The sequence below is a fragment of the Lolium rigidum genome, chromosome 4, assembly GCF_022539505.1.
Source record: "Lolium rigidum isolate FL_2022 chromosome 4, APGP_CSIRO_Lrig_0.1, whole genome shotgun sequence".
Taxonomy (NCBI): Eukaryota; Viridiplantae; Streptophyta; class Magnoliopsida; order Poales; family Poaceae; genus Lolium; species Lolium rigidum.
In genome coordinates this window covers 191,964,732-191,991,430 of record NC_061511.1, presented here as the reverse complement: position 1 = coordinate 191,991,430, position 26,699 = coordinate 191,964,732, and the positions used below count along the sequence as shown (strand labels likewise).

General features: G+C 43.3%; 2 protein-coding genes across 3 annotated transcripts; both read left to right on the top strand.

Annotated features, from left to right (window-relative positions):
- The first annotated feature begins 919 nt into the window (after positions 1 to 919).
- Positions 920 to 8,582, top strand: LOC124648901. Its single transcript, XM_047188586.1, has 5 exons — positions 920 to 1,338; positions 4,918 to 5,231; positions 5,322 to 5,384; positions 6,801 to 7,282; positions 7,772 to 8,582. The coding sequence occupies exons 1-5, from the start codon at positions 1,085 to 1,087 to the stop codon at positions 8,192 to 8,194; spliced, it is 1,536 nt and encodes a 511-aa protein (XP_047044542.1). The 5' UTR covers positions 920 to 1,084; the 3' UTR covers positions 8,195 to 8,582.
- Positions 8,583 to 15,017: 6,435 nt separating this feature from the next.
- LOC124648900 lies at positions 15,018 to 22,664 on the top strand. 2 transcript variants are annotated; one of them, XM_047188585.1, is made up of 6 exons: positions 15,018 to 15,052; positions 18,908 to 19,210; positions 20,662 to 20,969; positions 21,046 to 21,105; positions 21,520 to 21,920; positions 22,016 to 22,664. In XM_047188585.1, exons 2-6 carry the CDS (start codon positions 18,936 to 18,938, stop codon positions 22,361 to 22,363), a joined length of 1,392 nt encoding a protein of 463 aa, XP_047044541.1. In that variant the 5' UTR covers positions 15,018 to 15,052; positions 18,908 to 18,935; the 3' UTR covers positions 22,364 to 22,664. The 2 variants fall into 2 exon arrangements, with proteins under 2 accessions (XP_047044541.1, XP_047044540.1); XM_047188584.1 differs by having other exon boundaries at positions 21,517 to 21,920.
- Positions 22,665 to 26,699: the final 4,035 nt, after the last annotated feature.

Here is a 26,699-nt window from a genome sequence, read left to right as displayed (position 1 = left end):
TCGCCCCCCCCCCCCCCAAGACTTGAAAACATTGGTGAAGAAAATTTTATTTTACTGAAGAGCAATTCTTTTCCGTTGCACGAGATGTATTCTCTTACTTACATACTTTCTTGTTTAATTTAAACAACATCATAATTCTAGGAGCATAAAAACAATGTTTAGTAGAGATCTATGGTCCGTTATCTATCTTTAGCTGGCTTCAGAAAAGTACAAGATTGTGTTCTGGAAGAAGAAAGAATTTGAAGACCTCGAAGATTTGTTAGTACTATCTTTTAGACTTTATTTTGTAATCGTTGGGATCAGCTCGTGTATCTCTACTATGTACTATTTGTTACTATGAATATATGTGATATTGATTGTTAAAAATAAAAAATAAAAAATGATTGCCTTGGTGGAAATAGGTTGTACACTCTGCCATATGAGGTTCGGGTACATTTATTTGGTTGTATCGCACCGGACAAAGAAAGGAAAGAAACAAATCACCAGCTCGCGTGAGTGTCACGACGTGGCGCCGCCTCTCCTCCCCTTCTCGCCCGCACCTCCTCCTGGTCCCCACACCCCCGGTGGGACCCACCACCGCACAATCTTGCTGTTTACGTTTTGCGTTTTTTGTTCCCAACTTCTTAAACCCAAAGCCCCCAACCCAACTCCGTCCAAAATCCCAATCCCCTCCCTTCCCTCTCCCCTCTCCCCTCGCCTATTCTTCTTCTGCGATTTCTCCTCCCCTCCCCCGAAATCCGCACCTTCCTCCCTCTCCAAATCTCCAAATCTCCCCTCTGCTCCACCGCCGTGCCCCGCCGTGCCGTCGCCGCTCCCGTGTTCATCCTCCCCGGGAAAAAAAGTCGCCTTCTTCCGTTCCCCATACCCCTACCCCTCCGGCGCCCTCCGGCCATCGGATTCCGAGGTACGACGTCGTTTCCACCCCGCGAGTAGTTCAACCCCGCGCGATTCCCGGTCCCTCACCGTCTCGATCCGCCCCCGGGCTGCCTGCAGGGGATTTTCTTGATCTCGGCCCGATTCGGCCTCAAGGAGCCGCATTTCCTCCGGAATTGGGGATCTCTCCCTCTCTCCCCGCCTCTTCGCCATGGACAGCAGCGGCACCGACGCGGACGACGTCAGCGGCGACCCGATGGACACGATCGACACGGCTGCCTGCGATCCCCACTTCCCCGAAGACGGCTACCACGGGGACAGCACGGAGTACTCGAGCTCCTTCGGGCCCTCTTGCTCTCTGTCTGACGATGAGACGAGGTCGGGCGTGCACGACATGGAGGTCGACTCGCCTTTCCTCGGCCGTGTCACTGCGGGTGGCGCCGCGGCCGCTCCCAAGGCTGTCAGGTGCGCATCTCTTCGCAAGGGCCCTGCCAACTTTTGATTTGTGTATCTTGGCGTGGTTTTGTTTGTTTTGTTAGCACAAAAGAAAGATCGGAATACCATAGACACAAGAAAAGGAACATCCCTGGGTGCTCTAAAATGGAACATTTCCGTTATTGATTGCAGCAACAATAAAGAACTAATCTTGGCATGTCGTACTGTGTCTTTTTTTAGTAATATAATATGTAAACACCTCGATGCCTTATTTCACCAACTTATACATGTGTGCTCTTGTAACCAAATTTTCCATGATTGGAAACTGCAAAAATCCGAAGTGTGAAACAGACCCCTGCCACAAAATGGAAGTATGCCTATTTCGGTATGTCCTATGTTGAAGTAGATTTGGGGGGTGATTAAGATTGGAGCATGAGTGCACAATACTTCTGCGATGTGATTTTTGCAAACGAAATTTCCTTTGTATATTCGTTGACCAACGGGGGAATGGTCCCTCCCTTGGATTTACGCTGGTTAGATAGGATGAGACTCTCCAGCGAATTGCCGCTATGGATGATAACCCTGTTTAGTTCGCCCCTCCAGCGAATTACCGCCACGGAGGGGATTCGAACTCGGGTGGGCTAGGCTCGACACAAGGGCACAAGCCACCAGGCTAGGACTTGGTTTTGTATATTCTGTTGTATCCTTTCTCCTGTTAGTAGTTCGCAAATACTCCAATCATGTTTCAGACAGAAACACGTGACAAAATGGAAGTATGCATATATTTCAGTATGTCCTATGGTGAAGTAGATTTGGGGTGATTGAGATTAGAGCATGAATACGCAATACCTCTACGATGTGATTTTTGCAACAATAAAGAACTAATCTTGGCATGTCGTATTGTGTCTTTTTTTAGTAATATAATATGTAAACATGCCTTATTTCACCAACTTATACATGTACTGTTGTCACCAAATTTTCCATGAATTGGAAACTGCAAAAAAAATCTATAGTGTGAAACAGGCCCCGCCACAAAATGGAAGTATGCCTATTTCAGTATGTCTTATGTTGAAGTAGATTTGGGGGTGATTAAGATTGGAGCATGAATGCACAATGCTTCTGTGATGTGATTTTTGTAAATGATTTTCTTTGGTATATTCGTTGACCAACGGGGGAATGGTCCCTCCCTTGGCTTTACGCTGGTTAGATAGGATGAGACTCTCCAGCGAATTGCCGCTATGGATGATAACCCGTTTAGTTCGCCCCTCCAGGGGATTACCGCTACGGAGGGGATTTGAACTCGGGTGGGCTAGGCTCAACACCAGGGCACAAGCCACCAAGCTAGCACTTGGTTTTGTATATTCTGCTGTATCCTTTCTCCTGTTAGTAGTTCTCAAATAACACCAATCATGTTTCAGACAGAAGCACGTGACAAAATGGAAGTATGCATATATTTCAGTATGTCTTATGGTGAAGTAGATTTGGGGTGATTGAGATTAGAGCATGAATACGCAATACTTCTACGATGTGATTTTTGCAACAATAAAGAACTAATCTTGGCATGTCGTATTGTGTCTTTTTTTAGTAATATAATATGTAAACATGCCTTATTTCACCAACTTATACATGTACTGTGGTCACCAAATTTTCCATGAATTGGAAACTGCAAAAAAAATCTATAGTGTGAAACAGGCCCCGCCACAAAATGGAAGTATGCCTATTTCAGTATGTCTTATGTTGAAGTAGATTTGGGGGTGATTAAGATTGGAGCATGAATGCACAAGGCTTCTGCGATGTGATTTTTGTAAATGATTTTCTTTGGTATATTCGTTTGACCAACGGGGGAATGGTCCCTCCCTTGGCTTTACGCTGGTTAGATAGGATGAGACTCTCCAGCGAATTGCCGCTATGGATGATAACCCGTTTAGTTCGCCCCTCCAGGGGATTACCGCTACGGAGGGGATTTGAACTCGGGTGGGCTAGGCTCAACACCAGGGCACAAGCCACCAAGCTAGCACTTGGTTTTGTATATTCTGCTGTATCCTTTCTCCTGTTAGTAGTTCTCAAATAACACCAATCATGTTTCAGACAGAAGCACGTCACAAAATGGAAGTATGCATATATTCCAGTATGTCCTATGGTGAAGTAGATTTGGGGTGATTGAGATTAGAGCATGGATACGCAATACTTCTACGATGTGATTTTTGCAACAATAAAGAACTAATCTTGGCATGCCGTATTGTGTATTTTTTTAGTAATATAATATGTAAACATGATGCCTTATTTCACCAACTTATACATGTGTGCTGCTGTCACCAAATTTTCCATGATTGGAAACAGCAAAAAAAATCTGAAGTGTGAAACAGGCCCCCGCCGCAAAATGGAAGTATGCAATGCATATTTCATTATGTCTTATGTTCAAGTAGATTTCGGGTGATTAGGATTGGAGCATGAATGCACAATACTTCTGTGATGTGATTTTTGCAAATGATTTTCTTTTGTATATTCGTTGAGCAACGGGGGAATGGTCCCTCCCTTGGATTTATGCTGGTTAGATAAGATGAGACTCTCCAGCGAATTGCCGCTATGGATGATAACTCGTTTAGTTCGCCCCTCCAGCGAATTAGCGCTACGGAGGGGATTCGAACTCGGGTGGGCTAGGCTCAACACCAGAGCACAAGCCACCAAGCTAGCACTTGGTTTTGTATGTTCTGCTGTATCCTTTCTCCTGTTAGTAGTTCTCAAACAACACCAATCATGTTTCAGGCAGAAGCACGTGACAAAATGGAAGTATGCATATATTTCAGTATGTCCTATGGTGAAGTAGATTTGGGTTGATTGAGATTAGAGCATGAATACGCAATACTTCTACGATGTGATTTTTGCAACAATAAAGAACTAATCTTGGCATGTCGTATTGTGTCTTTTTTTAGTAATATAGTAATATGTAAACATGATGCCTTATTTCACCAACTTCCACATGTGTGCTGCTGTCACCAAATTTTCCGTGATTGGAAACTGCAAAAAAAATCTGAAGTGTGAAACAGGCCCTGACACAAAATGGAAGTATGCCATGCATATTTCATTATGTCTTATGTTCAATACTTCTGCGATTAGGATTTTTGCAAACGAAATTTCCTTTGTACTATATCCGTTGACCAATGGGGGAATGGCCCCTCCCTTGGATTTACGCTGGTTAGATAGGATGAGACTCTCCAGCGAATTACCGCTATGGATGATAACCCGTTTAGTTCGCCCCTCCAGCGAATTACCGCTATGGAGGGGATTCGAACTCGGGTGGGCTAGGCTCAACACCAGAGCACAAACCACCAAGCTAGCACTTGGTTTTGTATATTCTGCTGTATCCTTTCTCCTGTTAGTAGTTCTCAAATAACACCAATCATGTTTCAGACAGAAGCACGTGACAAAATGGAAGTATGCACATATTTCAGTATGTCTTATGGTGAAGTAGATTTGGGGTGATTAAGACTAGAGCATGAATACGCAATACTTCTGCGATGTGATTTTTGCAAATGAAATTTTCTTTGTATACTCTGCTGTATCCTTTCTCCTGTTAGTAGTTCGCAAATAACACCAATCATGTTTCAGACAGAAACTCGTGACAGATGAGTGGAGAAAGACCGTTCGCCCGCTCATGTGGCGATGCCAGTGGTTAGAGCTGCGTATGAAGGATCTTTCGTCGCAAGTAGCAAAGTATGACAAGGAAATTGCTTTGATCCAGCATGAGAAGAATCTGCAGCTGGAGATGATGAAACCAGATAGTTCTGATCCAGAATTGGCAACACTGGATGCCCAAAGCCATGATAGAAATACTATGGAGAGGAGAAGACGGCAGAGGCATGAAGACATTGTGGACACCTCACTGTACATGAACAATCATCAAATATTATCCTATTACTATGGTAGGGATGGAAGACTTTCTATCTTGCACTTGTAGTAGCATCCATATTTTGCATACTTCATAACGATGATTTGTCTCAAATCTTTTGCAGAAAAGAAAAACAGTGGAGCTGATACAGAGGGTCTGTTGATTCATGATGATTTTGACAATGCAGGTATGTTGAATGGCTTTGCCCATGAACTCAAATTCTCCCCTTTTTAGTTCGGAAGTGTTATGTGTACGAATATAGGCTTATGCTATATTGAGGCATATGGAAGTTATTATAGGAAAGAGATAATTTAGAGTTATGAGATCAGATCTGTATCCTTTAGATGCACCTCTGGTGCCCCCTTCTCCAGCAGGGGAATTGCCGCCGCCACTGCCCTCGGAACTCAGCCCGCTGGGCAGATTGGCAACCTCCACCACTACCCCACCTTACAGCTCAAATCCCACCTCAAACCCCTTCCCAATTCTGCCCCCACCTACCAGCAGCTGGTGCGGCTAACCCCCTTGGTAGAAGGGCTGCAGCTCTACAAGGAGGAGCGGAAGTAGTGCCACATCCTCCAGCAGCAGGGTCAGAATTAGTCAAGAAATATCATGTTTTGCTACACCCACAATGGGATGAAGTTGTCTTCAGCACATCTCAGTACACAGGGAACTGGTGTTACACTTCATCAATGTGGGGTTACCTTGGGCGGCAACCGTGGCCACCGCCTGAGCAGCTCCAGGGCGAGCTGCTTGTCAAGGGGTCTGTAGTTGTTATGTGTAGGAATATATAGGATTATGCTATATTGAGATATATGGAAGTTATTTAAGTAGGAAAGAGATAATTTAGAATTAAGGGTCTGTATCCTTTAGATTATTACTTAGGGGTCAAGTAAGTCCTCCTATATAAGGGACATCAGATGTACCAATTGGGAAAGAATCAAGAAGAATATTGTCGTTTACTTTTATCTACTTTTCAGTAATTAGGGTTTAGTTTCTTACAGGAAGCAGAAAGTGTAATATTTGTCAAATATGCCCCATGTAGATATGCCATTAAATTTTGTGGTATACTAGCTAGTAGCTACTAACTGTAGGTTTGACAAGTATTTCTTATAAGCAATTTTAAATACCTCTTTTCTATAATTTATTTTCTTTCAAAGAATGCATGTTACTCTCTTTTAGAATAGAAAGGGAATCACTGCAGCACCTACCAAACATTACTCAAGCGGAATTAACAACCCTGCTAATGAATGCAGCCAAGTGTAAGTTGTGGCATGCTTGGAAAATTTGTTGGGGTTCAAACTAGTGCTTTGCATCAACTGACTATCTAGTATCTATCTTGACAGCCTTTGATCTCAATATACATATGTTAGCCGCTTTTGCATCTAGTTTATTTATTCTGATTGTTAATCCTCTTGTGTATCTTTTTATTTGTTGAGAATAGATTGGCATACAACAATATAGAATGTCATTGTCGTTATTACAGTTAGAATAATGAAGTCGGCATACAGAACGCAAACATCTCTATCATCTGCTTGTATGTTTATTGATGAGTAGTTTTGTTTTACTGATATATAATCCTCTATTTTCTTCATTTGTAATGCAGTTGCCGATGATACCAAACGAAGAGTTCCTGGCAATACATTACCAGGGTCTAAGGAAACTGACAGGGTGTTTGAACAATATTCTTTAAGAGATATTCTGCTGACAATTGATCGTATGCAGTCTAGAGTCCTTGGCCTTCAAAATCGTCTCAGCAAGGTTTGCAGCAATCACACACAAGTTAAGGTGCCTCAAAAGAGTCACAAGGCCCGGACCCAGATAGCTTCTTGTAACAAGGATGGACAGCGTCCTCAGAAAAAGCGGGATCTGCATACTTTGCTTGAGAATGAGGATACATATAGACCACTTGTTGGAGTGCCATCTACTTTATCAGATAGGTCCACTGGCTATGTAACGGGATATGCCAAGAGAAATTTTGCAGAAGAAGGTGCAACACAGCCGTATGCAAAGAAAGTCACATTTGAGACAATCTTTGGTGCAGACAATCCCTTAATTCATACTCATGTAGGAGAGTTATACAAAGAAGTAAGATCATATTCCATAGCATATCATTCTTGTGTAATTTTTACAAAGCAGTATTTAAAGATTACTTTGAATTTGACAATTCAGAGCTGATATAATAATAATAAATCATATTTTGAGTGTTACCATATTAGAATTTTCAGTTGTATGAATGCAGGTCTTTGTAATGTAACCATCTTGAAGTAGATTGTTGACATTGTTTTTGAGAGTATTTGCTGTGTGAAAATCTGAAAATAATGATTTTTGGGCGCTCTTTACTGAACTTTGCACTTTTATAAGGAAACAATGCTGAAGCTCATAGGATTCATGCTGTTTCCGCTACGTTTCCTAGATCTACCGTCCGTTCATGATTGTAGTTGAAGTTAAATTAACCATGTGTCAGGTTCATAGTTTTCTCTTTGAATTGTTGTGAAATGGAAAAATACTAACCTCAACTGGATGAATATAAGCTGAAGACACTTTTAGCTGATGTTTTCTTTGTTATTTTTACAGAGTGCTGATGATGTCCTTATATACAATCAAGCAGCCCAGTTGGAAGAGTACCAGCAGTTTGAGAGGGTCAAGAAGGAAGCAGAGAATCAAGTGAAGCTCGCTAATAAGGTTGCTAACACCCTTCTTTTCAGAGGAGAAGAGACTGTTGCAAGACAGTTGGTTAAGCATGAACCAGTTCATGAAATAGCTTCAACTGTGAAGGCAGTTGGCCCTGGAAGTAAACGAGGCAAGAAATCAAAGAAGAAACTTGTGAGCTCTCTGCCACCTTTGGAAGACCAAGCCAAAAAGTCCCCTGAGGTACCTGCAAAGAAGAAAATTGAGAAAGACCTACACAGTTTGAAGAATGAAAAGCCTATTTTTGTAGCTGTGGAACCCCGGAAGAGCAAACGAGTCCCCAAACCCAAAAAGTATGGAAGCGATTGAATTCCAGGTCTGGCCTCCAGATTCATTGTGGTATGTGCTGTCCCAGTTTCTAGCACATGGAACCTGATGTGTTACCTATTTGGTTTCTGTAAATAGGTATAGTTAGCAAATGAATATTCTGATGTAGCATATCTGCCCTAGCTCCCATTAGGGCGCACCTTCCTCAGAAGAGGTAAGAATGACAGCAACAATTGTTTGCTGAGGTCAATTTTTTGGTTGTGTTGCTTCAAGACATAGCTGCTGCTGCTTGGAGATCATTCTTGTGAAACCTGCATTGTATAAGGTAACATTGGACAGAAGTATAGTCTGTCGCAATACAAGCTGTTTCGTCAATGACAAATAGTGTACATTTATGATGGTTATCAATTAAATGCCATTTATATTGCAACCCCTTTTGGTCCGTCGAAGTACTGGCACATTGTTATGTTAAATGACTAATCAGAAGTACAGCAAGCACAGTGCCCTGTGATACGCGTAATAGGACATATTTTTTTGGTAAATAAAATCCCATAAATACGGCAGTTTTTTTAGTACTGATGTTTGCAATTGGATATTCAGGTTTTCCAAATGAAGTTCTGTTCGGCATTGGCAAATGCTCCTTCTGTCCCACAGTATAAGAAGTGTTGGAAGTTATCTTTATATTGTGGGATGGAGCGAGTAATTATTTGGCAACACAGCGACGAATTTGATTTCAAATAGTGGTGTATCTAAAGTAACATCATGGTGACCTATATATCAGTTATTAAAATGAAAAAACGACTACCGGTGTGACCTGCGAGTAGTATAATTTCCAATGAAGGTTACACGATGGGGTATGTACCTGACCTATGTTGAATGTGCGTTCCTTTTTGGAAAAATGCTTCTTAATGTTTTGTGGGCACCAGCGTGCTGCACTATTCTGCCACTTTTCTCCTTTCGGAAATATTTGCATCTATTTTCTTTCGTCTCTTGCCTGAACTCATCATTATATGTGACAGTGTTTCATCCTCGCTATGCTAGATTTACATTTATACCAATCGCACTACGGGAAAAATATGCGTCGCCGTGCAGCATTTCTTTGCCGTGTGTCCCCGCACGGCAAAGAAATCTTTGCCGTGCGCACAGATAAAAACGCACGGCAAAGACCTTGGTCACGGGAAAGATAACACAAGCGCACGGCAAAGATACGATTCACGGCAAAGATGGAAGAGGCCGCACGGCAAAGAAAGGTGCACGGCAATGGTCCAACACACCGCACGGCAAAGACTTGGTGCACGGCAAAGGCGTTGGGCATTGCCGTGCCTCATCCTTTGCCGTGCGCGCAGCTGGGTTGCACGGCAAAGCAGCCTTTGCCTAGTGTTTTTGAAAAACGCACGGCAAAGAAGCCTTTGCCTAGTGTAAGCGCACGGCAAAGATGTAGAAACTGGATTTTTTCTCATCTCAAAAGGCATGGCATGGTATAGTTATCAACAAATGAACACATAGCTCAGTGGCAAGGTTGCACGCTTTCCCTACTCTGTGTCCTAGGTTCGATTCCCAGACCAGCCAGTTTGGGACTTTTTTTTAGATAAAACATGTTAGGCACACGGCAAAGAAGCGACCTTTGCCGTGCGGCGTCACACGGCAAAGCCTTTGCCGTGCAACGTTGGCGAGTCACACGGCAAAGAAGTCTTTGCCGTCGATAACATTGCCGTGCGATCTTTGCCGTGCGGGGTCGCACGGCAAAGCCTTTGCCGTGCAAATAGGGCTCTTTGCCGTGCAAATAGTTGCACGGCAAAGTCTGTTTTTCCCGTAGTGTCGGGTGAAAGTATGTGTCTTTATGTTAAAAATATACTAGATCAAACGATTCTAATTTTTAGCTAAAACTTTCTATGCTTGCAAGTGGAACTTGAGTTCAAATGTGAGCGGTTAAGTCATAGTATCAATTCTCGCGAATAGGTTGGCAGGCGAGATGGTGGCAATGTAAAATGGGAGCGGCATACTACCCAAACACTGGAAGTGACATAAAAACCAAATCAAAACCAAACCAGTTCAACTCTTCTTTTTTTTGCGAGATTACACTTTTCCTAAGCATTCCCTTGCATCATTTGTTATGAATAAGTGGCAAGCAAAAGGAGGTAAAGCGAAGCTTGTTGCCTTCAGCTACTCCTGTTAAAGTAATTGTTTTATTGAATGTTGGAAAAGGGTGGAAGTGTACATCCTTCGATCAAAAGTTTGTTCCAAACAAAGTGAGAGGACAAGATTGGTGGCGGTGGATTGTGGAAGTGGTAGAGTGTGGAAATGCTAGCAAGGAACAATGTCCATTAGACAAGAGCGTCCCACGAGCATTACAAGGACAACTTACAGTGGTAGGGAACTTACTCTCCTCTTATGTGCTTCTACGTTATTGTGGAGAAGGTTGTCTTCTTTTGCAATGTTATGATCGCTATTATCCTTGATTGTAGTGCACGCTATCTAAGAGAAGACAAACTTCTACCTTTTCATCTTTCCATCAATGTAATGTTGGGGCGTGTGGCACTGAAGAGTACAAGTCCTGTGATCACTTCTTTGAGGAGGAAGATAAGTGGAAAGGAAGAGGCATTGGAACCAGAGATGGGTAGTGGTGGAGGAGGTGCTCTCCCTTCCCTACATTAGCTGGGCACCTTTGCAACACTGAGCTAGAGCTGGCCAGTCCTAAGGCTAGCCCAATTTTCCCAATGCTATCTTTTATTTTCAAAGTGTTTCAAGAATATGATTCATTTTCATTTGCAATAGATTTGCTTGAGGAATTCAGGCATGTGCCTTGGGTGGGGATATAGCCTAACTAGCCTGAGGAAAATCTATGCCGCCCTCTCTTTATGTGCCCACCTGATAGAAACTGTGGCTATTGGCTCGTGGCAATCTCTACACCACGGCATGGATAAGGTTTGGACCTTGAAAACCAAAGATTAAGTTTTCTATTATTCCTTCGATAGTATGATTGCTAGCATAAGATTTGATTCATGATGATTGTGGTGAGAATTATTCATTCTTCGTTTCTTCTTTAGTGATGCTAAATCCAGTTAAAGCAATTGGTTTTAGTAGCCCACAACACACCTAACACTAGCGCTCACACGTTAGGTAACTCAACACACACCCATTGTGCCACCTTATTACGCATTTGCACTACGGTGGCACATACTTGCGGCTAATGCGCTACTGCCTATGTGACATTTTCCTCAGAGAGGCACTTGCTTGACCCCAAGAAAGAATATTAGGAAATCGCGAGGCTAACACAATCGTAGTCCTCCCGTGTAGTAGAATCCTCTAGTAGGTGCGACCATTTGATCATAACTTGTCTTATGGTATACTTCCTTGTTTTTACCATGCACCCGCAATGCGTACATGAAATGTCTTCAACATATCAAGAGCAAGCAATTTTGGGAGAAAACTAGAGTGTAGTCAGGTAGGTAATTCTTGAGCTAGGAAACATGGCGCATGAGACTACTCCAAGCAAGGAGGTGAGTGGAAGCTATGCACATCGGCGTCTACTCGCTCCGTCAGCGCACATCATCGCCTTGTTAAGTCACGATGTCCCCTACACCGTCAACGCCTAGTTGTCTAGATGTGATTGCATCTGATGTTGCATGGTGTCGATGTTGGCTACCACGTCGTGCAACGAGTCGAGGCTCGAGTGGATTTTCTCCATGGATTCTTCTACTTGCGCCGACGCCTCATGCACCCCTATAAGATCAACTAGGTCTGCACAGAGAGCTTGAAGGGTGTCATTGTTCCCGATATCAAGGTCAAGTCAACCAGAACATGACTTACAAGGGATCAATATGCAAGTTTACACACATCCCTGATAAGACCAACTGGTAGAGCTTGAAGGGTGTCGTGGTGCCCGTTCTCAAGGTCAAGCCAACCAGAACATGACTTAGAAGCGATCAAGAGGCAAGTTTACACCCATCCCCGATAAGACCAACTGGTCTACACGGAGATCTTGAAGGGTGTCGTGGTGCCTGATCTCAAGATCAAATCAACCAGAACATGACTTACAAGGGATCAAGCAGCAAGTTCAGCGAATCACGTGCCCCCATTCTCCAACCTGACACGGGGAATTCATAGCTCAAAGCCGATAGAAAATGAGGTATCTACAGAGTCGTTGCCAAGATGTACTAGTATCAAAATTGATTGCTAGCTTGAGACCTGTCTCGGGGATTTCACAGCTCAAAGCCGAGAGAAATGGGATTGGTTAAATCTAAAAGCAAATGTACTATCCCTTCCTAGGAAAATAGGTGGTGGCTCCCAGGTACTCCCGAAGCTACTATTGAACCAGAAATACTGTGACGCCCCAAAATTCGTATTTCTACCGCTCTAAAAAATTTGTTTTTTTTGCGGTTAGAAGACATACATATGTATGTGCATGATATTTTTCATAGCCGAATTTGAAATTATATAGTTTAGGTAAAATGAAAAGTTTTGAATGAACAGTCGAGAAAACTTTTTCCTCCCAAAATTTCTATAACTTAAGGGTCATGCAACTATGTAACTTAAGGCCCGAGTAAGTTATATTTGATTCCCTTGCTAGTATAATTGCTAGGGTGAGCTCTGAACCAAGATATCTGTCGTGGGGAAGAAGAATCAAAGAGCGAGAGGAGCAGAAAACTTCCGATACCTCTTAGAGGTCGTTTGGAAGCCAGGCTTTCATTTCGTTTGTAGCATTTTGAAATGAATACATGTATTCATTTCATTTACATTGTAATTCTAGAAATGGACACTTGTTTGGTTGCCACAGGAATTGCAAATGACAGCAGAATTCAATATTGAATTTGTAAGTGGCTTCCATAGAGAAACACAAATGACAGGTCTCAGCTTGGAATTGTGTTTACCCATGGCATTATTTTGCTGGATTTCCTAAATAAAATGACAGTCCAATTCTGTGGCAACCAAACAGTCCACCTATGAAATTCCAAAATGAATTCCAGGATTCCAGACTCAAATGATGGATACCAAACGACTCTTAGAGGTCGTTTGGAAGCCAGGCTTTCATTTCGTTTGTAGCATTTGAAAATGAATACATGTATTCATTTCATTTACATTGTAATTTCAGAAATATACACTTGTTTGGTTGCCACAGGAATTGCAAATGACAGCAGAATTCAATATTGAATGTGTAGAGACTTCCATAGAGAATTGCAAATGACAGGTTTCAACTTGGAATCATGTTTACCCATGGAGTCATTTTGCTAGAATTCCTAAATGAAATGACAGCACAATTCTGTGGCAACCAAACAGCCCACTTATGGAATTCCAAAATGAATTCCAGGATTCCAGGCCCAAATGATGGATACCAAACGACCTCTTATAGATTTAGTCATACCAAATCCAGCTAGGGCAATCGGCTTTACTGGCCCACAAGGCCACAACACACCCACCGCTACCACATAGGTCCACACATCAGATAACTTAACACACACACACACATACTGTATTACTGTGCCATCTTATCACGCCTTTGCACTCCGGTCACGCACCTATTGTCACAAGTTCTCACGCAATATCGGCTCGCGCTTTGGGCTTTTTTTTGGCATCACTTGATTTATTGGCCTGCATATGAGCTTAAGAATATTAACGATACTAACTCATCAAATTACTGTATTTCTTTTTTTGGTAAATAGGTCCACCAATCTATTAATAATCATGAATAATAGTACAAAGAACCCTATAAGTAATAACGATTAAAAATAGATCCTTGTACCACCTAGTGATGACTAGAAGCACTAGAGAAAACCGAAGGGGTGTCGTCGTCATTCCCCTCTCTCACCGGAGTCGAGCAAAATTTGTCATAGTAAGCTTTTTTTTGGTAGATAGATGGAAACTCATCATGCTAAGTCCCCAAACAACCAACACACTAGAGCAGAAACTATGGCAAAAGATAAGAACTGTAGATCGAAAGAGCCAAATCTGCAATCACACCAACGAAGATGAAAATCGACGGGGCCCTAGAAGATCACCAAACACACAACTCCACACACACTGGGCCACAAGAGCAGGGTAGAGCGGGGAGGACCTTATTATGATATCGGGATATTGCCGCCGCCTCACCACCCCTGTTAAGACACAAGAACAAATCAATGAACATGAACCGTCCCTAAAAAGGACATCAAAAGCAGGGTGGGGATTGGCAGTGCCGCCAACCTAGGGGATGGAAATCTGAGATGATCTCCCATCTTTTCTCTCGCGGCTCTTAACGGTCTGGAGAGTGTTCTCAATACTTTCTGACACACAAATTAAAATCATTTTTTCTTAATTAACAAAGAAATGGCTCGACTTTTTTTTCCGGGTAAAAGAGGATTTTATTACTCAGAAAGGGTTACAAGACGCTCCAAATCCGGTTCCCGAATCATGTTTTCGGGACCTGAACCGAGCCATACATTAGATTGGTACTCTGCTCTTGCAAAATTTGCAAGTCAGTTGCTAACCCTAACCTGCGAGAGATCCACTTTTACAAACTTGCACACAAATGGCTCGACGTGTTGGCATATGAATTCGCGCGAGCTTTTTATTACTCATTTAACTCACGGATTTGGGTTTTATTTTCCACACTAATGTGGTCGAATATATATCAACTTTATACGCTACAACGAATAAAAAACTTCCAATTTTTAAAAAGTCTCTTGAATTCTTTAGACGCGAGTTAAAAGTTTCCCCAAATAAAACAAGAAATGAATGCCTCTGTAGAGTCCGGCCCGGCCCATGTAGCCCAACTGAACAAAAACCACCGGCTCCTGCTTCCCTCGCTCGTCCCTACTTAGCCAGCCAGCAGACGGCGGCGCCGCACGAAAGGAACGAAGCGCCTCTCAGCTCACGCTCACCGCCGCCGCCGCCTCCTCCTCCACCGCCGCCGCTTCTGTTCAGGTGCCTTCCTCCTCCCCAGTTCCTCCCTCCTTCGCGGTAACTTGTCTGTCTCTCTCGCGCCTCCCCATCCACGTTGCTAGCTACCGCACGCGCGCGCGCGCCGATCCCAGCTCGGCCGGCGCGCGTCCGTGGCGCCGGCGGCGTCGCGCCACTCCTGTTTGATGTCTGATGCTAACTTAGGATCCGAGCTACGGGAGACCGCTTTCACGCTGTGAATTCAGGTTTTGTTCTGGTTGTATATCCATGTTCGGCAACAAACGACTCAGGAGCTAAGCTAGCTAGCTAGCTTGCTGCTGTCCTGTCCGATAGTTTCCAGTGCCGAATATATTGCTGCGGCTCCGCTATGAAAGCCCAGTTCCTTGACGCTGGCCGTCCGTGTCGCTCGCCGCCGTGGTCGGCTGCTCGGATGGCAAGCTTCCGGCGGTGCTCCCATGGAGATGTCCCCGGCCAGTTTGGTGCTCGCTACATGTCGTATGGTAGAGATAGGCTTTCCGATATATACATTTGCCAAGAACATGATTGTTAACTTATGCTGGTTCGGTTATTTTTGTATTTTAGCAAAAACCGCTTAGACATTTCAATTCTTCCGGCGTTTTGATCAGTGTCTGCCTGTTTTTTTATCGATGTCACATATCGAATGTAGTAGTGATTTTTGTTCTGCTTGAAGTGCACCAGAGATTCTTCGGCTAGCGATTGTACTGCTACTGCCGGCTTTAACAACGGTGGCGATTTCAACACAGTGGAATTTGTCAGTTGCCGACTGGGGAGCTAATTTTCTTGATTGTTTGGGTAGATTTCTTGCTCTGTGTCTTTGATCGATAGCTATTTCTTCGTTTTTTTGTAGTGGAAGCATTTTTTCTAGTGATTACTTGTAAGATTATTATTTGGGGTATCTAAATGTTTCATGATTTAATTTTTACATAAATTCCAATCATAAGTTGTTAGAACTTTTGAGAATTCTAAAGTATGTGAGTGAATATCCCGAATTTTGCTATTGGCTGGTCTTAGAGCATCTCCCGTCGCATCCCCCAAACGACGTCCGGCAATAGCACCGGATTGGTCGTTTGGGGGACGTTCAGACCAAATTTCCGTTTGGAGGAGGTCCCTTTCCTAGCCACATCCCCCAAACGCGACCTCCAAACAAAAAGCAAGTGTAAAAGTTGTGTTCGGCGTCCTTGATGAAGCCTCTATACACAGGGGATGGGCTAGCGACGTCGGACAATATTTGGAGCACGTCCGGAGCGAAGCGGCCTTTGGGGCATGCGACTGGGATGTTTTTTTGGCCGGCGTCCCCCAGATCCCTTTGGGGGACGCGACTGGAGATGCTCTTAGCATTTCCCCTCCGATCATTGAGAGTGCCTTTTATTTTGACTGGTGGCCCTTCCAAATTCGGAACCTCAGGGCTAAGATAGTCGCGGAATTGAACCGGTAGGCTCCTTCGTGCCGACAACCTCGCGTTTGAGACCAAAGTTAGCGAGGCCCCAGCTCCAAGACCCTAGTAAGACATGGTGGTGCGGGTAAGCTTCACCGCCCTCCTACCTTTCCTACGACCGCCTTTGGCTCAGCGCCTCCCGCCGATGCTCAACAAGCAGCTTCCCTGCTCATCGCCTCCCTTACGAGCGCGTGGTTCATGCACCTAATTTGGGCGAGCTTCCTCCTCAACTCCGGCCACCACCACCCCGCCGTCATATGCATCGTAGATCGAATTGCCGCCTACATTGCATTAGGTGTTCACTGATTCCATTTTGAACAATTACATTACACACGCGTCCTCTCTAACACCGATGGCCATCACACATACCGACATAACCCCTCCGTCACATAATAAGTGACTCAGATTTGTCTAGATTCGCATGTATCTATACGTATTATTTTATAATCGTGAACAACCTATATGTATGAAGTGCAGAGATGGACATATGGTACATGGTAGGTGGAAATCAGAAAAACAGGCACCCTGAAGAAAGCATCATGTACGTCCATAAGGTCCTTGTCGGCAATGTCACTGTGCTGACCTCCTGAGTGCTAGCTAGAGTTTCTCGATACAAAAGTGTAGATCTGAGTAGTACATTTTCAAATCTCTAAAACATATTAGATTTTGTTTTTTATCCAGCCCAAAATAAAAAAGAAGTTTGGGTTGAGATTTTCCAAGATTGTGAGATGTATTTATTGACAATTTCCAGAATTATTTTTAAAAAAGTTTATAACTTACAAAAAAAAATTATATGGCAGGAACACTGAAACTGGAGAGCCTGTTTTTTTCTGCTTTTTTGTTACATCTCCTTGTTTTCTTTTGTTGCACGGCACAGTAGTTCTGGTTTTGTAGAGAAAACTCAGTACTCTGTTTTTTTTTTCGTTTTTGAAAAGGAGCAGTGTTCTGGTTAGAAGCAGGACGAGCATTATAAAGCCCAACAAGGCCCATTAGGGTTGTATATCCGCTCTACCTCTCTGGTCACCCGTCTCTACCCCGTCCGTTTTTTATTCCTTCCCTCTTTTGTTTTCTCCCGCGAGCTGCTCTCCTTCGACAGCTGAGCTGCGGCGGCCGCCGCCAGTCCCGCCGCCGCTTTGCTTCGCGTGATCGGTGCGAGCGAGAGCCGGAGGTCGGGTCGCCGGGGCACGCGACGGTCCTCCAGCGAAGAGATCGGCGCCGCTGCAGCCTGGTGAGCGCCGAACGCGTGCTCCTCAGGCTGCTCTGCCACTCTGCCTCCGGTTGCGGACGCCGCCATTTCTCCTGCTACACTCCGCCTCCAGCCGTCCGCGCGGCTGCTGACGCCTTCGTGGCGCACCTGACCGCGCCGCCGCCCGACGTGCTGCCCTCTGCCGGCGCGCGCGGTTAGACTCTGCCGCATTTCTTTCTCGCCGGACGCGTCCGTCGGTTAGTTCATCCACGTGTTGATTCCCTACGTTCTAGTTTACGAATTAGTCGTGCTGTCTGCGAATGCAAGGTGTAATCTACACTTGCCTGATGTCTATCAAGTTGCACATGGCGTCAATCCCCACATCCGAGCTAAACATTGACAAATAGTTCTATGAGGCCGTGAATCGGTAGTGTTATCCCCGACATGCAAGTACTCATCTATCCTTGTGGTTTCTGTGCTATGCTCGGATAGACTGATGCACTTTCTTGTGCGCACCATCCCATACCGTGAGAATGTGGCATGAGCGTTCGCTGCATCCAGAATGAAGTAAATGGATCTCATAGATGTAACTCATATGACGGCGATGGTTACGATATCCTCAGTTCTTTACTCTAATGGTGGTGTATAATGGTCCCAACACCCTTTGTGGTTCCTTTTAAGGAATCTTTGTCTTTGCCCACCAAGCATACTGCCACCTGCCTTAGAATATATTCCTATATCTGTTATTTGCCGACATACTATTCGGTGCATCCTTGGCAGTAGTCTTGGGCTGAACATAAATCCCATTTCATATTGTTTCTTTCTTTACGTCAGTTCACACATCGATAATTGGTCATCACATTGTGAATAAATTTCTTAGTGATAGTGCTTACTTTGTGTAGATTTCAACTACAGTTTGAGGATGCTTTTGGTCGTGATATGGAACTATTTTGGTAGATCATATTTTTCTACACTTAGGCATTTTGGCCATCTTTGGAATACACTCCTATCCTATGGATCTGGTTTAGCAACTAGTGAGGACATGTACACTATTTGGGCCCTTAGTCCTTATCATTATCATGAATTTGTTGCTACTACCTTATGTTATATATAACCATGGTTGATTTCACCCCATGTGTACTCAGCTTTTTTGTTTTCCCCCATGCCGTTACTATTTGTGTCTGAATATTATTGTGAGTTTTTGCTGAAACAGGTTCTGTTTTCTTCAATTGAGCAGAATATAAGAAGCTAAAGTCAACCATAAAATGGAGAATGCTAATGGAGTAGTAGATTGGAATGTTGACATTATTGGCCCAGATGGGGGTAGCACTTGCAGCGAATTAGCAAAAACTGAAGACCCCGATGCCACAGAGTGTTCAAGTTCCTTTGGGGACACACTATCTGGATCTGAGGATGACGCAAAGCCTTCAGAGATTAGTGACATTGAAGTAGACTCACCATTCTGCCGCTATCCTCATAATGGTGATGCTGCTTCACTCTTGGATGCAGCTGCCGCTGAGAATTTGGATAGATTATTGAAGTAAGTTCTTTGGGTAACCTGCTACTTCCCAGCCTTGTTTTTCTGCCTTCATATGAATTTCAATTCATCTTTGAGCGGCCGGTCATCTTGTCTTAGACTAGAACAGACTGAAAATTTTGGCAAAAGCACAGTTACGCACATACCAGTTTCCTCGCGCAATCAACTGATTTCCTCATGCTAAAAGCACTCAGTTATACTCTAACTTTTAGTAGTAATCACTCTTTACCTGTACAATCTTTTTCCCTCTGAAGATTAGGCGAAGAATTAAAAAATCATCTTTAATGGGTAACGTGAGACATGAATTTGTTGTACATAATAGGCCAATAAATTATTGGTCTGTACAATTTATAAAGTTTCATAATGCCTGAGCCAGTGAAAAACTTAAAAAAAACTACGAATAAATGCATAGTAATTAGATAGAGGTAGCTGAAAACAGTAAACTACTTCATGCGTAGGCAGAGGCTAGGTCTTGTGCGAGTTTTCAGAAACCAGAACAGATTGGAAGTGCATGGCCTGAGGAACTTGCAGTTCACATGTGATCTACGGATTAGTTTAGATTTATTTGCAGTGGAAGTCTGCATGCTGCTGCATGTAAATATATTTGCTGCTATTAATACATGAGCTTGATTTTCTATCTAAAGACTACATATTTCCATCATTGAACTCCTTTTTTCCAGTTTCTAGACTTCATCCTTCATGGTTGGAGCATCTGTACCCTAGTATGTTAAAATCCACTTAATGATCTGCCAACCCTCCACAAGGGATAGGTCCATGCACACATAGCACCCTTCTTACACTTCATCTCCCCTTGATGTAAAAATGGTTAATCCGGAGGTGATACTTTTACATTTAGAGCAAACTAGCATTATATACTAATCGCCTTAGATTTCAATTGTGGCCCATTTGGGTGCTATGCCATGTCACAAGACCACAACTTCGTATGGGCCACATGGGCCAGACTGCTAAACGGGCCAGGTGTCACTCAGTTGCTCTATATTTAATACCTATCATGTTTGAAAAAAATTACTGATAAAGAAACATGTCTAGGGTTTCTGGTGTACTTTCTTCCGGAAAATGGAATTATTAATATTGCAAGGGAAATGTTCACTCTTCTGTCCAACTTATGGGCATTCTTGCTCTAGTGGAATTATTAAAGTTGATGCCTTTCTCAAACCTTTCTCCATCAACCTAAGATCCTTGCAGGTTTGACAACGCTAAAAAAATATATCCAGAAATAGCTATAAACATAAAAAAACAGATCTCAAGACATGGCAGAATGACACACCTGTTACTTTTGATGCAGGGTATGTCATTCAGTTTGTGTATGTATCTAAATTTGTAGTAGTGCCTGGTTTCTTGGATTCTTACCTGTGGTGTTATGTCAGCGTCGTACTATTTGTGTTGGCACAAAGCTCATTTGAGTATTTAACATAACCTATCATCCATTACAGGAAGAAAAAGGTAACTGATCATTGGAGAAACTATATCAGCCCATTGATGTGGCGATGTCAATGGTTAGAGCTGCGGATGAAGGATTTGCAATCTCAAGTATCCAGATATGACAGGGAGCTTGCAGTACTTAAACATGAGAAAGAGTTACAAACAAAAATGATTGAGTTGGACTGTTCTTCATCGAGATCGGTGCCCTTCTCTTCTCATTGCTGCAGGAAGACTATGAAGAGGAAGAGGAGAAACAGAAACGAGGAAAACAATAATGCTGCCTCATACATCTCGACCCACACCATTTTATCTTATTATGGTAAACATTGTGTTCTACTTTACACATTGTATTCCAGACGTCCCTAGTAAGAGCTCTCATTACAATCATTCTGCAGAAAAAGAAAAGGAGAAAACAGAAGGGGATGGCCATTCTGTTGACGTCGATGGAAACTTAGGTAACACTACCAATTATTTCATGACGGCAAACAAATATGATATCTCAAACATGTATAGTGGTAGTCATTGTATTGTATTGTTATGTATTCACTCCCTTTTTTAATAGTTTCTGAATTCCTTTCGTAGTACTTATGGTCAGAAAATGAATAGTGTCGCATTAGTCACAGGGCACAAAAACACTGTTTGCTGCATCTTTTATCAAGGAAGAAACTCATTTCCCGCTTCCATAAATAATAGCACACTAGATACCATGACTTGATTAGTAAAAGTTATTCTTATGATTGTATGTTGAGCTCAGTTTTCCAAAAGGCATACATATTGTGATCAATGTTCTATTTATATTTTTGAAAAATGTTTGCTTTCGTTTTATATGTACAGATGAATTCACAATAGTTTTTCTGGCCTTTCAGCAGATGACAGCACAAAAGGAAACAACGATGCTGACTGGCTACTTGGTAACGGAGATGATGCTACTGTCGAGCAGATTCTTTTAAGCATTCAATCTGTTCAAGACAGAGTCTCTAGTCTGAGATCAATTCTCAAGAAAGAAATGGCCAAGAAGAGCACCGGGCTTGTCCTTAAAGTCAACACACGGGTCAACGGCGCACAGAGCTCAAATTGCTCACAAGGAAAAGGCAAAGTTGAAATGCGTGAAATATCACATCAGGACCCGTCGGATTGTGATATGGATGATACAGACATGCCCGATAGTGCTGTCTCAAGCTATGGAGAAGCTAACAATATGGATATTTTTGAGAGCACCATGAATCTATTGTCAGCTGAAGATCCAGATAAAATTGGTGAACTGCACCAGGTAAGCTACTGTACATCTGGTTTATTTCACACCATAGCTGAGTATTTGAAGGAAAATCAACATTCTTGCTATTTCTTCTTGCTTTTTGCTTACAGAGTTCTGAAGACGTATTGATCAACAACCAACCAGCAGAGGAAGCATACCAAAACTTTGAGGTAATCAGCCATCCGTCCCAGCGACTACGGGTATCAGTCAAGAGAGAACCGGTATGTGTCAAGAGAGAAGCTGTTGCGTATTCCGAGGATGAGAGTGTCGCCGCCCCCACAGCAGCCATCGTCAAGGAAGAAGGTACAACCAGCTTCGGTCTTCAGGGGATTCTGAAGCCCTGCTACACAGGCAAGCGAAAAGGGAGGAAGCCAAAAATGCAAAGGTACGGTGGCTCATCATCATCCGCGCTCAGCTCATGGAGGAGCGCTCGGACTCGGAAAAAGAGGAAACTTTAGGTGCATACCATCTCAGGAAGAGCACACCTTATCCTCTGGCTTCGTATCTTCGCTTTAATTAGATGATGATGACGGCAACTGTGTGGTTTTTTTTTCCTTTCTTTCTTTCTACCTGTTGAAAGCGATGCCAGTAGAGGGAGGTGGGTAATGGCGCCATGGCTTTCAGCCACGAAGTGCTTGTAACTTAGTAAGGTCTGTTTCCGTTTCAACTGTTGTTGTTCCATTGTGGTCTTTTCCTGGAAGAGTCGAACCGAGTTAATACATTGTAACTTCTGGTAAGAAGTTCTTGCTACGTTGCTTAGTTTCAGACTGCGCAAACTGTTTCACGGTATGTCATTTTCAACTACCATTGTGATGAGGAATGCGAGAGCACCCCTGCTGCCATGCGCTTCCAGCTCTCTTTAAATCATGTAAGGCGTTGCTTAGTTTCAGACAAGGCATTTGAGCACCAGCTCTTTCACGGTAGGTCGATTTGAAGTTAAAGAATGCAAGAACGACATTCCTTGCAAAACGCTTTCAAACAAAGATTTCTTTGCCAATTCTTTTAGGCACCTGCAGCTCGATGAACAGATGTCCCATGTTTAGAGGAGCGCAGCCCCTCTCCAGTGTAAAATTTTCTGCTTGCTCGCCCGCCTCACCAAGTGCCCTTCCTGCTCTCAAGACAAAGACACTGATCAGCTCCTTCTGCCTCGGTGCTAGGGAAGTCTGGGCGTTCTTCCTCCTCTCCGAGGACGTGCCAAGCTTCTGGAGTCTTGTCTGCGCTCTTGGAGTCTAGGTGCTGCAACTTTAAGGCTACTACCATCTGCACCACCATCGCCTGGAATGTTTGGAAGAGATGAAATGCCATCATTTTCAATGGTTTGGATGAAAAGTTCACCGTTGTTGGTCGCAGATGCCTCGAGGACATTAGGCTTTGGGGTAACCTTATTTTTTGGTGTAATAGTTTTGACCCGCCTTGAGGTCTCTGCCCACTCTCCTCTCCTTCCTCTGAAAACTTGTAATGATCCGTTGTAACTCTGGTTGTTTGGTGGTTATATGAAATGTTCAGACCGGTGTAAGGCCGCCGTAGTCCGAGCCAGAAATAACGACATTTCTCTTCCACTGTGGGTATTACTGCAATGTTGATGGACAGATCAATGTCGGTTGAATTGCCTTGATGTATTGGAGGGAAGATAAAAAGTATTCTCTGCGGCTTCACCTGCCTGCGTTCTTGTTCAGTTTGGCTGCCCGTTCAGGTCCTGAATGTATTTTTTTTCAAGACTACGGGAATGTATACCAATTTTTATGGTAAACCTAGCAGGAGCTTTGCCTATTCATATTACTCCCTCCGTCCTATAAATGTTATCTAAGATTTGTCTAAATCTAGATGTATCTAGACACTAAATTACATCTAGATACATCTAAATTTTGACTAATGTTAGACAAGTTTAATGCGCCGGAGGGATTAGATGGAAAGAAAGGCTAGATACAAAGGAAGGAGGGGTATGTTAAGGACATACCCAGTACCATAATTTTATAAAAGAGAGAAATCAAATTTACAAGATCCTGCCTAAATTGCAAACAAAATAGCGAGGCAACGCCACACCCAGCAGGCTACAGTAGGTCCTAAAAGTTTCAGCAGCAGCTCAACGAAAACATTTTTTCAAATTAAGGAGCATAGCCCCCGATTTCATTGCTGGAAATGAAACCAGATTCATCATCTGTTTGAAGCTTTACAGTTCCTCCAATCCGCACACTTAAGAACGCTACTCAACTTTTTGAACAACCGCTCCAGCTCACAACTAGATCTTTCACCTCCAGGCAACATACAGAAAATTAAAACCTCTACAGCTCACAACTAGATCTTTCACCTCCAGGCAACATGTAGAAAATTAAAACCTCTACAGCTCACAACTAGATCTTTCACCTCCAGGCAACATATAGAAAATTAAAACTTCCACCTCAATATAAAGACAACTAAAAACAAAATTGTGTCCACCATCATGCTCTTCCTCAAGGTCCTCCCCCTACTGATACTCTTCTTGTATTTTTCTTCTTCTACTACTTCTTTTTCTTCCTGCACACTTCACCTGGAGAGTCTGAGCACCATCGGCGCCCATCCCTTCTTCTTACTGAAGATTTCAGCTGCCACACGCAGCAGCGTTCTTACTCCTCTGCGTTGCAAGCCTCGTCGATCTTTGATCTGAAGAATAGCCCATGAATCCATCTAATGAGCCGTTTGAGCAATTACACTAGTCGGATCATACGGAAAGATATTATTAAAACAGGCAGCATTTCTAGTTTTTCATAAAGCCCACATTACACTGATTGCCACTAAACTTCTAACACTAGGTGGAAACATAAACACCCAACCAATAACATCAGAAACTGATTTAAAATCAGTCTTGATATCAAAAGCACATTGTACAGCCCCCAGGTCTAGCCATCGAGCAGTGTACAAAAATATGCAGTCTCGAAAACATGGCAGCAATCTCGAAAAGGATACAGAGGCAGAGCGCAAACAAAAACAGAGCACTCTTGCGACCGCATTCCAAACCAAACCGTCCCTATAAGCGAACAAAGCGCAGCCGTGGAGAACTGGTTTACGTACGTGTGTAGGCTACATCTCTGGTTAATCCGCCGCCGAAAGGTCGGTTTGCGGCTGGTGTTTCTGCGCCGGTCAGCCCTGGAAGATCCGTAGTGGAACACATGATATCGCCATATCGGGAGTGAGTGAGATGGAGCAATCGAGTTCGTTTCGACTTTTTGAGCGCTTCAGTTATCTCCTCTCCCGTTCTTGTTTCGTTTGCATACACCTGCGTCAGTCGTCGCCTCCCTCGGTTGCTGCCGTCGACCTGTTCGGGTATCCACCTCCTCAGGTACCACCAGGTCTTCCAGAAGACCAGAACCTCGGTGCGTGCGTGCTGGGACCTTCTTCCTCTCGCACAATCCGAGGAGATCAGACAAACCTAGCAAGCTACCTAGGACAAGGCTGTTGAAGTTAAACCGGCCGCTGCCGTGGGCGTCGGAGGCTCGGAGAGCGACCAGCGATGGCTTGGCAGTTTCGTCCCGTTTCGCGCGATGACAGCAGCGAGTGCGTGGCAACTCTGTCAGCAGCGGTCAGCTAGCCACCACTCGGTCTCCGTCAGCCCGCCGGCTTCCGTCAGGATCCAACAAATCTCTCCCGGCTTCACGAATCCTCGGCACCCTCAACGTTAACATATCGAGATATGAGGACAACGACACGAAAGGTGCTAATTATTCTCGGAGTTCAACTGCTAATGTGAATTTGTGGTATGTAGATGCCAAAAGAGGCAGCTTTCCACGTGAGCTGTTCCAGCAAGCTAAGTTAAATCTTAGGGCTTGATTGGTTGCTCGTGAACCCATTTCTGGCATGCGTTGGGTAGAAAAACGGTTGTTTGGTAGTCCAGATTGCACCAAAATACTGCACCACATGAAGTTTAAAATCAGCCCAAAACATGGCCCGGGAGGCACGTTCAGCAGACGCTTTCTCACCCCAACGGGTATTTTCAGGAACAATAACATGAACATTGGAGAAACAGAATTGATAAGTACTAATCTATCGCCATACGATAGTAATTTTTCTTTTCAGTATCCTATTTTTTCTTCAAAACGGGTCTCTACTGGGTATCAATCTAAATTTTGAAGCTTCCTAAAATGAATAGGGATTCCTAAATATCTAAATGGTAGAGCCCCAGTATCACATCCAAAAATTTGTTTGTACTGTTGCTCTTCCTCCTTAGCCTTTCTGAAACAGAATATCTCGCTCTTGTGAAAATTAATCTTGAGGCCCAATAATTCTTCAAATAAACATATAATTAGCTTCATATTTACCGCTTTTTGCAAATCATGTTCTAAAACGAAAATTGTATCATCGGCATACTGTAGGATAGAGAGTCCTCCCTCGACAAAATGAGGAATAAGACCACCCACTTGACCATCCTCCTTTTTTTTGTGTGTGTTATGTGTGCTTATAGGACTCATGATCCAAAGTTTTTAGTGTTGCGCCATGTGCCCAAAAACATTATTATTTCTTCAAATGTTCCGTTTTTAGAGCATTCAAAATTATCTAATTAGTAAAAACAAATGCTTTTCTTTTGAGAGGAAAATTCCGAGCAAGTAGGAAACGTGAGAATGTGTGTGTACCATTTCAGTGAGGAATGTACTCCCTCCCGTCTATAGTTTAGTCGTGATTTTAGTTTTAACTTAAATTAAAACAAAGATATTGTAAGAGCTATTAATGGAGGAAGTATATCCATAAAGGCATGTACAATGGTGGAGACGGTATCTAAGCAATAGATATAAGTGGCACAACACATTATCCCTTCTTGTCATC